At 42.2% G+C, this 13,391-nt stretch overlaps 2 protein-coding genes across 4 annotated transcripts; one reads left to right on the top strand and one right to left on the bottom strand.

Annotated features, from left to right (window-relative positions):
• The first annotated feature begins 3,756 nt into the window (after positions 1-3,756).
• On the top strand, positions 3,757-8,695 carry LOC134038578 (RING finger protein 122). Of its 3 annotated transcripts, XM_062484040.1 has the most exons (7): positions 3,759-4,157; positions 4,302-4,436; positions 4,698-4,851; positions 6,107-6,152; positions 6,313-6,354; positions 7,001-7,083; positions 7,865-8,695. In XM_062484040.1, the coding sequence occupies exons 3-7, from the start codon at positions 4,742-4,744 to the stop codon at positions 7,977-7,979; spliced, it is 396 nt and encodes a 131-aa protein (XP_062340024.1). In that variant the 5' UTR covers positions 3,759-4,157; positions 4,302-4,436; positions 4,698-4,741; the 3' UTR covers positions 7,980-8,695. The 3 variants fall into 3 exon arrangements, with proteins under 3 accessions (XP_062340025.1, XP_062340024.1, XP_062340023.1); XM_062484041.1 differs by having other exon boundaries at positions 3,757-4,436; positions 7,004-7,083; XM_062484039.1 differs by having other exon boundaries at positions 3,759-4,436.
• A 417-nt stretch (positions 8,696-9,112) lies between these two features.
• ppiab (peptidylprolyl isomerase Ab (cyclophilin A)) lies at positions 9,113-13,235 on the bottom strand. Its single transcript, XM_062484038.1, has 5 exons — positions 13,077-13,235; positions 11,393-11,423; positions 10,683-10,771; positions 9,749-9,921; positions 9,113-9,584 (listed from the first exon to the last, which is right to left on the bottom strand). The coding sequence occupies exons 1-5, from the start codon at positions 13,143-13,145 to the stop codon at positions 9,452-9,454; spliced, it is 495 nt and encodes a 164-aa protein (XP_062340022.1). The 5' UTR covers positions 13,146-13,235; the 3' UTR covers positions 9,113-9,451.
• Between the last annotated feature and the right edge of the window lie 156 nt (positions 13,236-13,391).

Below are 13,391 nucleotides of genomic sequence, written 5' to 3' on the forward strand. Positions count from 1 at the left end.
TGGTACGTGACAGTGGCTAGTGGTACATGCCAGTGCCTCCACTGGCACGTGACAGTGGCTAGTGGTACGTGCCAGTGCCTCCACTGGTACGTGACAGTAGCTAGTGGTACTATGGGGCGTGATTAGTGCCCTCACACTATGGGGCGTGATTAGTGCCCTCACACTCCAGAACTACATACAACCGTCGCTACGCCTGACAATCACGGACGCCGCTACGCCAAGCGTCTGCAATCACGGACGTCGCTACGCCAAGCGTCTGACAATCACGGACGCCGCTACGCCAAGCGTCTGCAATCACGGACGCCGCTACGCCAAGCGTCTGACATTATGTGGATAGCTAGGTAAGCAGCTAGCTCACCATTATGCCATATCGGTATTATCAGAGAATGTCTAGTATTATCATCTCGTGAGACCGGAAGTGACCATGTGAGGCGATCCTTCGATTAAAGTCAAGTTTTTTTTAACATCTGTTGTCAATTTTGTCAATTAAAAGTTGTAACTAACCAAGAAGTTTCACCCATTCGTTTTTACTTTGAAACTATAATTTAAAAAGCCTTCAGGAAACTGTGCAACTGGCTGGCTAGGCAGGCTAGTTGTCATTGGTGTTTGCCAATGTTATCATCGTTGTTGAGTAAGAATATGATAGTTTGGAGAATAAGTAAAAACAAATGTGTATCGACATCCTTCTCAATTACACTAAATTGTTAGTTTACTTTACTTACTTGCCAACTAGCATTAAATCCAATATTTATATAATTTTTTTTTAAATAAAAGTAGGACTCCAGCAAATAATATTGTCCAAACATTGAAAGCAGGCACAAGGACAAGTAACTTTAAATGCAAAAACATAGTTTATGATCAAAATAGTAAGATAATCAATACATTATGACAATGTAACAAAATCAATACAGAAACAAACGCTACCTTCAGAGCAAACAATATCAAAGGTATTTTAAATGCAAATAAACATAGCGCACCTAACCTGAGCAAGAATAGGAGGCTAATCAAACTCAGTGATTGGTTTAGCTTCTCCTTTTGTAAACCATCCTGCATACTAAAATAGCGACGCCGAAGAAACAATTGCCTGACACATACAAATTCAAATGGCCCATCACCGGTACTTGGCTGCAGTAAGCCAAATATGCCTTTGCAAGACAAGAGAATATGTAAACACATTTTGGGCATCTGCACGACAAAACTCTAGGCTATCAAACCAGCAAATATACATTTAACAACACTGAAAACATTACTAGACACTAAAGATTAAGAATCCTTCAAACGTGATGCATAAAATACGAAATGAATACCAAACATGACATGAAAACTTGCTTCAAACTATATTTACACACAAAACAATTTTCTATGGTAATTTCGGAGTCTAATTCAGGTCTGCCAATACAGCGCAACACTAGCTAGCTGAAATAGCCACACTTGATCATGTACTTTCATATTTTTCTCCCATTGATAGCTAGCTAGCCACATCATAGCATAGCTAACTTACCACATAATGTCAGACGCTTGGCGTAGCGGCGTCCGTCATTGCAGACGCTTGGCGTAGCGGCGTCCATGATTGTCAGACGCTTGGCGTAGCGGCGTCCATGATTGTCAGACGCTTGGCGTAGCGGCGTCCATGATTGTCAGACGCTTGGCGTAGCGGCGTCCATCATTGCAGACGCTTGGCGTAGCGGCCTCCATGATTGCAGACGCTTGGCGTAGCGGCCTCCATGATTGTCAGACGGGCTACACGTCACACGCACTAATGTAACGTTTACAAAGATAACGTCGCCATATACGTCGCCGCTATCAAAGTTCCCTCACGTACTACGTCGCCACGTCGCCGCCATATCATCCCCATTGAGAACCAATGATAAAAAGGCTGAGACGACACGCACATTGTGGGCAAAGCTAGTACGCAGTGTATGTTGTCCGAGTGTGTGAGGGCACTAATCACGCCCCATACCATACTGGTAAGCCTAGGAATGTCCCTTTCCGCACGCCATAAGCGGCGTCCGTGATTGTCAGACGCTTGGCGTAGCGGCGTCCGTGATTGTCAGACGCTTGGCGTAGCGACGGTTGTATGTTGTTCTGGAGTGTGAGGGCACTAATCACGCCCCATAGTGGTACATGCCAGTGCCTCCGCTGGTACATGACAGTAGCTAGTGGTACGTGACAGCGCCTCCGCTGGTACATGACAGTTACTGTTCTGTTGATAGTGGTATGCAAGTGTGTCGTGGCAGTTGCATTGGGTGTCTTGCAGCTTTTGTTTACTGTCGTGTCAAAAAGCCTTTAAAAAGCCTGTTTAGAATAGGAGAACAGGCTATAAACTTTTATTTAAAAAAATAAGTTAAACTGTTCGTGCTAACAGACTCCAAACCATACTTTTGATGTCTCACTACAAGCTCACCATACAAAGTAGTCGATTTAAACATTATATTGCATATAGTGTAATGGTGTGACTGTAATGTAAAGCAGACTTGTACACACGTAATTAATTAGTAACAAATTATTTTACTCAGAGTAACTGAGTGCACTAAGCATGCACATGAGCCACCGTTGTAGACTCTCCTCTCTAATGCACATCGTTGTGTTGTTATCAGCGCCTCCTAGTGGCGTATATCATTAATTGTAATAACTGAAGTCAATATAGGTAGCCTACATTTGCATTTCGATACTCTGAGTAAATATAGTTGTTAATAATAGTTCATTATTTTCATATGAAGAACCTTGTCAATTAATGACACCCTATGATTGCAAATGTACTTTCTTATTATACATATTTGAAACTACAAACTCTCCTGGATACAAATCTGTTTAAATCACTCAGATATCTTTATCACAACTGAAGTTACATCATTTTAAAGTCGACCTGTGTCAAAAAGTGATATGGGAGAAAATCCTTTTGTTCGTAATGACGTTGTGAATGTAAATGTCAGTTTAAGTAGGCCTATAGGCTACATTAATAACTTCTCAGCAAGGTATTTCATTGATCAGTTGTTATGGGCTGCTGCAGCACTTAAAAGAGCAGGCAAACTAAGCATTTGATTTGACATGGCTTGAAAATCTTGCTAGCTGACATGTCCAAAAACCGTTGAAATTAATAGTTTTTCATAAGTAATCATATACTTTTTGTACATTACAATGAAGTTTAGGGTGTTAACGATACAAAACATCAAAAATCTCAATTTTGACAGAAAACGATTTTCGATCTTTTATGGCCAACAATGGCGGCCGCGACATCCACGGGTTTCCGCAGGTCGCCACACATACTTAAACAATTCTATTCTAAAATGGCCGCGGGGCAGTTAGGCTACATGACAGTAAACAAAAGCTGCAAGACACCCAATGCAACTGCCACGAGACACTTGCATACCACTATCAACAGAACAGTAACTGTCATGTACCAGTGGAGGCGCTGTCACGTACCACTAGCTACTGTCACGTACCAGCGGAGGCACTGGCATGTACCACTAGCTACTGTCACGTACCACTAGCTCCACTGGCACGTACCACTAGGTGCCAGTAGAGGCACTGGCATGTACCAGTGGAGGCACTGGCACGTACCACTAGCCACTGTCACGTGCCAGTGGAGGCACTGGCACGTACCACTAGCTACTGTCACGTACCACTCGCTCCACTGGCATGTACCACTAGCCACTGTCACGTACCACTCGCTCCACTGGCACGTACCACTAGCTACAGTACAGTACAGTTTCGGTTCTAACTGCCTCTCGATAATCGCTGGACACTCGCTGAGCCTAAAATCCAACTATAAAACCACCGACAGATAGACACAGACACACAGAGATGGATTACATTATAGATAAATGCATGCAACCAAACATGCTTCCTTTCGCTGGGATACATTTTTGTGATTGATTTAAGTCTGTTCCTCCTAGGTCATTTAATAATTTCTACAATAAACATCACTGTGCCAGCACTTTGGGAGTCTTCAAATAAGATCAGGATGTTCTTGCACATATTGAACGGCTTCTTCTTCCCACCCCATTTTTGTCTTTTTCTTTTTTTCTTTGTTTTGTTTAATTCCACAACTGCTCTGATTTAGACCACTGATCGGCATTTCGGACGCAAACAGAAGCTGTCTCAGATTGGTGCGAACGTCTGTCTCTCATCTAGAGCGGACGTTGAGCAGGCTACAAGTAAAGCAGAATTTTCTTTGTTGTTTTGCATTTGGAAAGTTGTGTTTGATGATACTTCATGCTATATGCGAAATATTGAGGTGTTGATTAGTTGTAGAATAAGAGCCTTAATTAACAGTGGTCATTTGTGCCAATCTTGGTGAGATTTAAAGATTTGATACTAAGGGGTGGACAGAATCTGTGGGAGCATGGTTGTGGAGTCGCAGACACCGCCGCAGAAAAATAATGTTGACCAACCGAGGATGGCTCCGCGTTGTTGAGGCGCCCATTTCACTAAAGGTAATGCTTCACTGATAACAGTGCCCAGCATACACTGAAAGTGTTAGTCATTAATGATTAGGCCTATGTTATAAACAGATTGATTTTTAACTCGTGGTACAGACGATTTCTCCCCCCAGATTAAAATGTCAGCTAGCAAATGATTGTCATTGAGCAACAGATGTCATTCACTGTCGATTATACCGTAGGAGGTCTCCTGCTCATGCTGCACAATCCTTTGAGAGAAATTGTGTGTTACCTTACACCTGATTACATTTTTAGGTAACAGATTCAACATCTGAGGTTGGAGGGGGAGGTCAGGTGCCATGTCTCCTGTGGCCTACCAGGATCTTCCTCTCAACATCTACATGGTTATATTTGGAACAGGGATTTTTGTCTTTGTCTTCAGTCTCATCTTCTGTTGCTACTTCTTCAGGTACAGACCTTGCACACTTTCATCTCCCCTTGACTTTGCCTATTTTGCCCTGTTTTTATTCTTCTATCTCTCCCTACAAGATCTGAATTCGGTATGACAGTTGATTTAGGGATTGTTCATGAACTGGAATTGTACTTGTATTTGTTTGAAAGCATCAGGAGGCGGCTGTGGCTCAGGGGGTAGAGAGGGTTGTCTGTTAATCGCAAGGTTGGCGGTTCGATCCCCGACTCCTCCTAGGTCATGTGCCAAAGTATCCTTGAGCAAGACTCTGAACCCCAAGTTGCTCCCGATGGGCAGACCGGCGCCTTGCATGGTAGCTCGCTGCCGTCGGTATGTGTGATTGAGAGTATGAATGGGTGAATGAGAGGCAAACATTGTAAAGCGCTTTGAGTGCTGCTAAAGTAGAAAAGCGCTATATAAATGCAGTCCATTTACCATCAGGATCAAGTCTCTTTGCGTTGAGATTTACAAGGTCCTGCTCTTGTGCTGTTGTTGTTGTGGGCTCTTTCCCTAGCTCATACAAACCTAGAACAGGCTTTGTTTCCTTTGTCCTGAAGTACTTCCCAACTAAAACAATCATCTGCAGATCCTTATCACTACTCGTTTGTCCCTGAAACTATTTTAGTCTCCAGGCAGCAGCCTCACAACTGTTACTATAGTGACCTCCCACCTAGCCATCCAGTCTGCCACACACACTTAAATATTTTTCTTTTTACCAGCACTGCTCTTTTTCTTTTAAGGGTCCTTGAGTTCTAATGAAGTATGATGGCATTCATGCTGCAACAACCACATCAATACCCTGTGATTGTGGTCACACTCTACCATAGAGTTGTTTCAGACAGACAATATGTCTGCCTTCTTGTCCTGTCCTAACTCTTTTGTCATGCTAGCTCCTAAGCACAGAGACCAGTTGTAACACAATTGCAATTAGATATTTGCATGATTGTAATGGAAGACGTCTGACGATACTGTCTGATTATATTTTTTTAATTATGTTGTTTAAAAAAAAGAATGAAAAGAAAACCTTTATATAACGTTTTTTTAGTTGTGGTTTTTTTCTCTGAAAAATCGTGAATCGATTTTTTTATCGAATCGTGACCCCAAAAATCGATTCTAATCGAATCGTGAGGTACCAAAAGATTCCCACACCTACTAATTATATTATCTCTTCAAACCCGTCCAAATTACCTTCCTGATCTCAACCCAGTGTGAGGTACTTCAACTTTCACTTGTTTCTGTTTGTTTTCCTTCCCAGTAAATTAAGGCACCAAGCCCAAAGACAGAAGTTTGGCTATAAAACGGTGAGCAGCTCAGCAAAACATCACACTTTGTGGCCTACTTTGTTACTGCAAAGCACAGTGTGTTTTAACACTTAATACTGTATTAACTAGCTATCATGTGAATACATCATTTACAAATACTCTTTTTCAAACCATTTGTTACGAATGTAATATTTAACAGGTGGTGTTCAAAGATGATCCGAAGAAATTAAATCTACATGGGGTGAGATTTTGATGTAGCTACTCTATCAACAAGCTGTTATTAATAAGCTGCTCTATCTCTCATTATCTCTGATAATCTTTGAATGTTGCTCATTCCCAGTTAAATTCAATTGAATACATCTATATTGTCTCCAGGGGGCAATTCCAGTGCAGCATTAAAAAAACAGAAAAAAACAGAAAGAGAATCATACATATGATCAGATGGCTGAGCGGTTAGGGAATCGGGCTAGTAATCCAAAAGTTGCTGGTTCGATTCCCGGCAGTGAAAAATGATGTTGTGTTCTTGGGCAAGGCACTTCACCCTACTTGCCTTGGGGGAATGTCCCTGTACTTACTGTAAGTCGCTCTGGATAAGAGCATCTGATAAATATAAATGGATATACAACCACAAAACTGTATAAATAATATCAAGTTAGCAAGAGAAATAGTCTGAATATTCGTGCAACAAAAGGAGGCAGACTATAGTTCATGATTGATGGCAGCTATATTGCTACATTAAGAATGAAGGAGGCTTGAGCTCCAGAGAGACCCTGTAGCCTATCTCTGCCCAGAGGGTGGGACTCCTGGTGCAAGGGTTTCCAATCTCCCTCATTTTCTATAATTCTCGTGGACCTCTCCTTCTGTCCACCTTTCTCTCCCACACACAGCAGACGTGTGCCGTGTGTTTAGAAGACTTCAGGCTGAAAGATGAGCTTGGTGTGTTGCCATGCCAACATGCCTTTCATCGAAGGTAAGTGGGCAGGAAATGTCAAAGTGCCACCATCTCCATCCTCAGAGCTAGCTCTACTTTAAATATAAAACAGCATGTGTAAGATAACTCTGGTCACTCCATTTTTCTGTTCAAGTCATATCATCTCCAACTATGGAATAGTAGCATGTGGTGGGATGTGCAAGCTTTGGCCCTACCCTGCTGAAGCATACCTGCTGTGAACTAAGCCTTACTTAAGAAAACCAGAATGATTGAAAGCATTTGTAATCCTTAGAAATATTTCTATTGATTGCTTCAGTGTGTAAGGTGGGTGTCATTGTTGTTAGTAGACTTAGTCGAGGGGTTTAAATCTGCCAGAAGATACAATTCTTTGTTTTTAGGATTTAAAGGCAGGGTATCTAATGTGTTTGAGAAGCACTTTTTGTCATATTTTCCTAAATAAACTTGACATCTTGATAGCAACCAATACATATAAAGGTTTGACGGTAATATGAAATCAATCCGACATCTGTGGGCATCGCAAGACTGTAATAAACACAACCAATCATCAGGCCGTACCCTGACTAATGATTGGACGGGCTACCTGTCTGTCTGTCTACCTACCTGCGCGCACACTGCCCCTGCACTCAATGCTCGTTACTGTAGTTTTGTGGGAGTGGCTATGAAGGGAGGGTTGGGATATTTTGTTTTGAATCATGTCAAACAGAAGTTAAAATAGCTAGCTTCGCAAAACTTGTCTAACCCAGCTTTAAACCGTTTTCTATTGTACTTTCACTCTGGTTTGGTTGTTTGTCCACCACAGGTGCCTGTTGAAATGGCTGGAGGTTCGCTGTGTGTGCCCCCTGTGTAATAAACCAATCACTGGACATCCTGAGCAGCGCCACAGCTTGGGCACATTACTGGATGAACTGATATAGCACATCCCCATGACTACCAAAGATACCTACCAACAGCAATTCTGTGCCAGGACAATACTATCATCCTGCTAATAATAAGTGGATACACATACAACACAGGAGAGGGCAATTCCAAGCCAAACAGGAATATCCATTGTCCACAAAGAATACTTAATCACAGCAGTTTACTTCTATGGAGAGACATTGATTGAAGCTAAGGGGAAGACTGTTTCTAAAAGACCAGTCATAATACATGATTTGGATGTGAATTTTTACAATTTATGTTGTGAAACAAGGAAAATTTGTGCATTGTGGGAATCAAGAGAAAAACTTTTTTTTTCTCAAAAGGTTGCTTGAGAAACATATCGCTGCCTTAAATGTCTCATATATACAGCCTTCCAATCAGTTTACACTTAATTGTCATTTGTCATTGTTAATTGTCATTTTAGATGTCACATCATGTAGAAAAAATGCGTACCTTACAATATCCTGTACAAAATGTGAATTTGTAATGTCAAAAAAAGCTGTCATTGTTATTGAGTATAATGTAATTAGGTGTAATCCAATATTTTCAGTTGCAGCAGATAGAATTAGATCAACTCATACACCTGAAGCAGTCTTTGCCTCATTCCATGCCACTAGAGGTCTACCAAAACCAACCGAAGGCTGAAAGTTTGAAGATAACTCCTCTTAGAAGTGTCTTGAAGTCAATGTATTAAACATACACAATTATCTTATGTCAAGTGCCCATTGTTCTTAGACATTGTTATGGTTACCTCGTTGCACTAGATTAAAACAGAAAAACCAGCCTGATGTTTTTGTTCATTCCTATGGAGGTGTTGATGGTCTACAACAGAAAATGTCTCATTTGTTATGATTCCCCTAGTATGTCATGTCTAAAAAATGCAAAGAGTAATGATGTTAGTATGGAATTGGAATCGTTGGTGGTGAGGTGGATGCTTCCCTCATTTGAAGACACCAATTATTAAATGTACAGTTGGCCTATTCTAGCCTAGCATTAAACTATCGATCGATCAGCCTGTGCAAGGCTGCCCTCTGGTGGTAGAAGAGGCCATTTGCAACAACCTTGCTAATACATGTGAAAGCTGTCTGAAAAGGTGCCATGCCATCACAAACACTGAATGACACAAGCATTTAAGGAGTCTTTTGTCACTTTAATCAGATTTTGTTAAACAAATGTGGTCCTGATGGTACATTTCAAATGCAAAAAGGTATGTGACAACCGAAACAGACAAAGGACAAAAAAAAACATCTCTACTGAGGAATGATTAAAAAAATTAATTTCAAGGATAAAAGGACGTTGCCATTTCACTTCAGTGGATGGGATGGAGTGAGGTGGGACGGAATGGGTAAGGAGGGAAGTCAGATGCTTGTAGCTAGGTGGGGTTTGGAGGGGGATCGGAGGTGGGGGTGAGGGGGTGGATGGATGGAGTTGCTCAGATCATGGCAGGTTTCTGGGGAGATCAAGAAACTCAGAGCTCTCCGGAATCTTCAATCTTCATTGTGACGCTGCATTTGCCACTGCTTGAACCCTTCTTCTCCATCTCCCTGATCACGTCGATGCCGTCGACCACAGTGCCAAAGACCACGTGCTTCCCATCCAGCCTATGGGGAGGGAAGGAAAGAGATGGAAACACTCACTGGCAAGACAATGTCACACATTAGCCAAGACTGCTTTTTGCTTGTCTATTAAAAGGTTTTAACAGTACTAAAATATCAATAGTTTCACATTTCCACAAGTAGCCACAAGGATGCGCAAGGGGTCTCACCAGGCAGTATCGGCCGTGCAGATGAAGAACTGGGATCCATTAGTGTTGGGTCCAGCATTGGCCATGGAGAGGCAACCCATGCCGGTGTGCTTCAGCACAAAGTTCTCATCCTCAAACTTGTTGCCGTAGATGGATTTGCCTCCAGTTCCATTGTGGTTGGTGAAGTCACCACCCTACAAGAAAGATGAGGGGGGGGGGGGGGGGGGGGGTCACAACAGGAACACAAGTAAGCCCAGCCTGTACATAGCTTAATGTGGATTTTCCAAGGGGAAACCAAAACACACACATATGAGCAACAACTGACCACTGTCATCAAATGATCATCAAATGCAGGCCTATTAGAGGTCACCAGAAGCAGTCATAAGAAGATTGGTGATTCGGCCTTTGTCAATTACGCCCCAAAACTATGGAACAAATTACCCATAAATATTAGGGAAGCAAATACGCTAGACATTTTTAAAAGACAGCTTAAAACCTACTTTTTTACCGAAGCATTTAAGTAATTTTATCTCAGAAGGGTTTTACTACTTTTATTAGTTATATTATTGTTTTTATAATTTGCTATTTTAATTATTACTTTTATCATTTGTATTATTGTTTTTATTGATTTTATGTAAAGTTCATACAATTCTTGTATGAAATGTGCTATATAAATAAAGTCTTACTTACTTACTTACTTACTGTCAGCCCAAAAACGAATCACTTAACATCTCAACCGAGATCAGAGTCAGGTGGCCAAACGGTTAGGGAATCGGCCTAGTAATCTGAAGGTTGCCAGTTCGATTCCCGGCCGTGCCAAATGACGTTGTGTCCTTGGGCAAGGCACTTCACCCTACTTGCCTCGGGGGAATGTCCCTGTACTTACTGTAAGTCGCTCTGGATAAGAGCATCTGCTAAATGTAAATGTAACCGACTATTAGATGTCGAGCCTTACCTGGCACATGAACTTGGGAATGACACGGTGGAAGATGGAGCCCTTGTAACCAAACCCCTTCTCCCCAGTGCATAAAGCGCGGAAGTTTTCTGTGGAAAGATCCATACAGATCTGTCAGCCTCCCCCTGTTGACTTTGGAGGTCGCTCTCCAATCTGCAGACACTATAGAAGCTGAAGCATATAGGCCATGTCTTTAGGGCCTGATTCACAGGCTGTGAATGAGAGCATAGAACTGAAAATAGCCAAGCCCCACTCAATTCAGTCAGAAACATGGCATTACTGTGGTGATCTTTCAAGGCTCTTCAACTAGAAGCTGCAGACATACTGGGAGATATGGGAGTCAGATGGCTGAGCGGTGAGGGAGTCGGGCTAGTAATCTGAAGGTTGCCAGTTCGATTCCCAGCCGTGCAAAATGACGTTGTGTGGGCAAGGCACTTCACCCTACTTGCTTTGGGGGGAATGTCCCTGTACTTACTGTAAGTCGCTCTGGATAAGAGCGTCTGCTAAATGACTAAATGTACTGAGAATAATTGAATTCAGACTGCATAAACACGATTCACTGTCCTGCCACATCCCACCCTAATACTTTGAACCTTGTGGAGGTGGAGAAAACCCCAGCTTCATTAAGTTAGGGTTAAGAAGCTCCCTTGCAGAGAGTTCACAGTGTAACAGCTATTATTTACAAAGTAGTTTTAATTTAACTTGCTCACCTGCAGTTTTTGGAACCACATCTGCCCTGAGCTGCAATGCAGAGTAGAGAAGGTTTGTTAGAATACATTGCTTACTACGGAAAGGCCCTCGTATGATCCTCAAGTATTATTAGAAGTTTTTTTTTTTATCAAGTAATGTAAAATATTTATACATCTGAAACTATTTGCGCCAAATCACAACTAGGGTGGTGAGAACAATTAGTCAATAGGCTTAAATGCAAGTCATTCATTTCCACGACAGGACATCCTGCACCATATTACATCACTAACCACCGTGACATCAACGATGGAAGTTGACGCCCTTTCCTACCCGCTCTTATTTAAGTGATATGGGAATAAAATACACTAATGGCGATTAGTGGCAGCCACTACATTCCGAAAACTTCTATTCCAAAATACATCCTAGGAAGCAGACAGTCTGCACTGCTGCCTGCTTGTAGCATAAAAGCATATGCCGACACACACACACACACACACACAAAACTGATCCTTCATCCCGCCCACTACCTCCTACCATACGAGCAAGGACCCACCCACATCTGGAGCGGTACTTTTCCACTCCGAAACAGGGAAGTTCAAGGCGCCAGTACGCCAATTTGTTAGACCATCCTCGGGACACACCCGGATACGTGTATAATTTTTCCATTTAGTGAAAAAAGCTAAGAGGGTGTGGGATGAGCGTTACTTTTTACAGTCAATGGATTTGCGCTTTGCACATGACACCTCATTGGGTGGATTGTCTTTCTGCATCAAAACAAAGGAGTCAGCTGCACAGCCACGTGCTCCCACGGCAATAAATGACAATAGGTTTTCTATGACAGACTGTCCAGAAAAATGAAGGCATACGAGAAAAAGTCATTATTATTTGCCTTCCTATGGGGCAGAGTAATGTGCCGTAAGGTGCGCACGGATAATATGAATGCATGAAATATAGGAAACGCTTTTCCTCTTGTTAGGGCGCTGGGTGTCCAGATGACAATGAGCGTATGCTGCCGTTCAAGCATCAGTGTTGCCAGATGCAATATTCGGGCTAGAATAGGCTATCCTCTGCATCCTCTTGAGTATTATATCAGGAACTATGTGCGGTGTGATGGCTTACTGGCTTGATCTCCTGATGAGCATCACCAGACATACGGTGAAGAACACAATGGCATCTGTGTACAAATATATACTGTTTTTAACCTTTAACCCTATAACAAAAAGGACACCCTCCCCTTTTCAAAATGGCATCAGTGCCATAAAAATGCGAAAATGGCGACCGGCAATATATAGTCAGGCCGGGAAAGTTGGGGGTGAAACAAAATGTTCCCTAATGCTTTCTCCCCGCATTGACTAGCACACCTGGCAGGTGCCGATGAACGACCGATCCAACAGACAATACTGCATTCCACACCACACTATAGCAAGACATAATCGGTTCAACCAAAACATCTTACTTGATGTTTACAGTTGATAAGCGTCAATTACTGGTAATGGGATATACACCAAAGAGAACCCCGCTTTACGCTACACATTCAAAACAATACGGTGTGTGCAAATGAAACACACGTGAATTTGACAGCACTGCAGCAGGTGCACGTCACAGAAACCTTGTAATAAGCATTTCTGAGTTAAAGCAAGCAAAAAGAAAAGTTGCCAATTTTGTTCCCCCTGCAAGCCTTTTGACGCGCTGATCAAATCTTACCTCCATTACAATCCTGCCAGCTTTCTGGTCGCCGATAGCAATGTCAAAGAAAACTCTAGGTTTTGCCATGTTTGGAATTAGCTTTTTATTTCGTGCAAGTACAGTACGTTATTGTGGCCGAGCGGTGCCGCAGCTGAATCGGAACGGGAATGTACATTGGTACACAAATTATATATGAGGACCTTGTGAGGCACCGTAGATGATGGAAACCTATAGGATACTAGAACCACTGAGCGGCACAAGTTTCAGCCAATAAAATGTCTCTTGAATGCATGTATTACACAATTGATCCAATCCCCTGTGCGCCAATTTGAT

This window comes from Osmerus eperlanus, chromosome 18 (genome assembly GCF_963692335.1).
Source record: "Osmerus eperlanus chromosome 18, fOsmEpe2.1, whole genome shotgun sequence".
Classification (NCBI taxonomy): Eukaryota; Metazoa; Chordata; class Actinopteri; order Osmeriformes; family Osmeridae; genus Osmerus; species Osmerus eperlanus.

What these genes read in the sequence shown, in the direction of transcription:
- LOC134038578 (XM_062484039.1), top strand. Translation starts at nt 4,742, where the DNA reads ATGTCTCCTGTGGCCTACCAGGATCTTCCTCTCAACATCTACATGGTT. An exon ending in TTCTGTTGCTACTTCTTCAG is followed by an intron (nt 4,852 to 6,106) that starts GTACAGACCTTG and finishes TTTCCTTCCCAG; the next exon opens with TAAATTAAGGCACCAAGCCC. An exon ending in AGAAATTAAATCTACATGGG is followed by an intron (nt 6,355 to 7,000) that starts GTGAGATTTTGA and finishes TCCCACACACAG; the next exon opens with CAGACGTGTGCCGTGTGTTT.
- ppiab (XM_062484038.1), bottom strand. Translation starts at nt 13,145, where the DNA reads ATGGCAAAACCTAGAGTTTTCTTTGACATTGCTATCGGCGACCAGAAA. An exon ending in CTGGCAGGATTGTAATGGAG is followed by an intron (nt 11,424 to 13,076) that starts GTAAGATTTGAT and finishes TCTGCATTGCAG; the next exon opens with CTCAGGGCAGATGTGGTTCC. An exon ending in TTCCCAAGTTCATGTGCCAG is followed by an intron (nt 9,922 to 10,682) that starts GTAAGGCTCGAC and finishes TCTTTCTTGTAG; the next exon opens with GGTGGTGACTTCACCAACCA.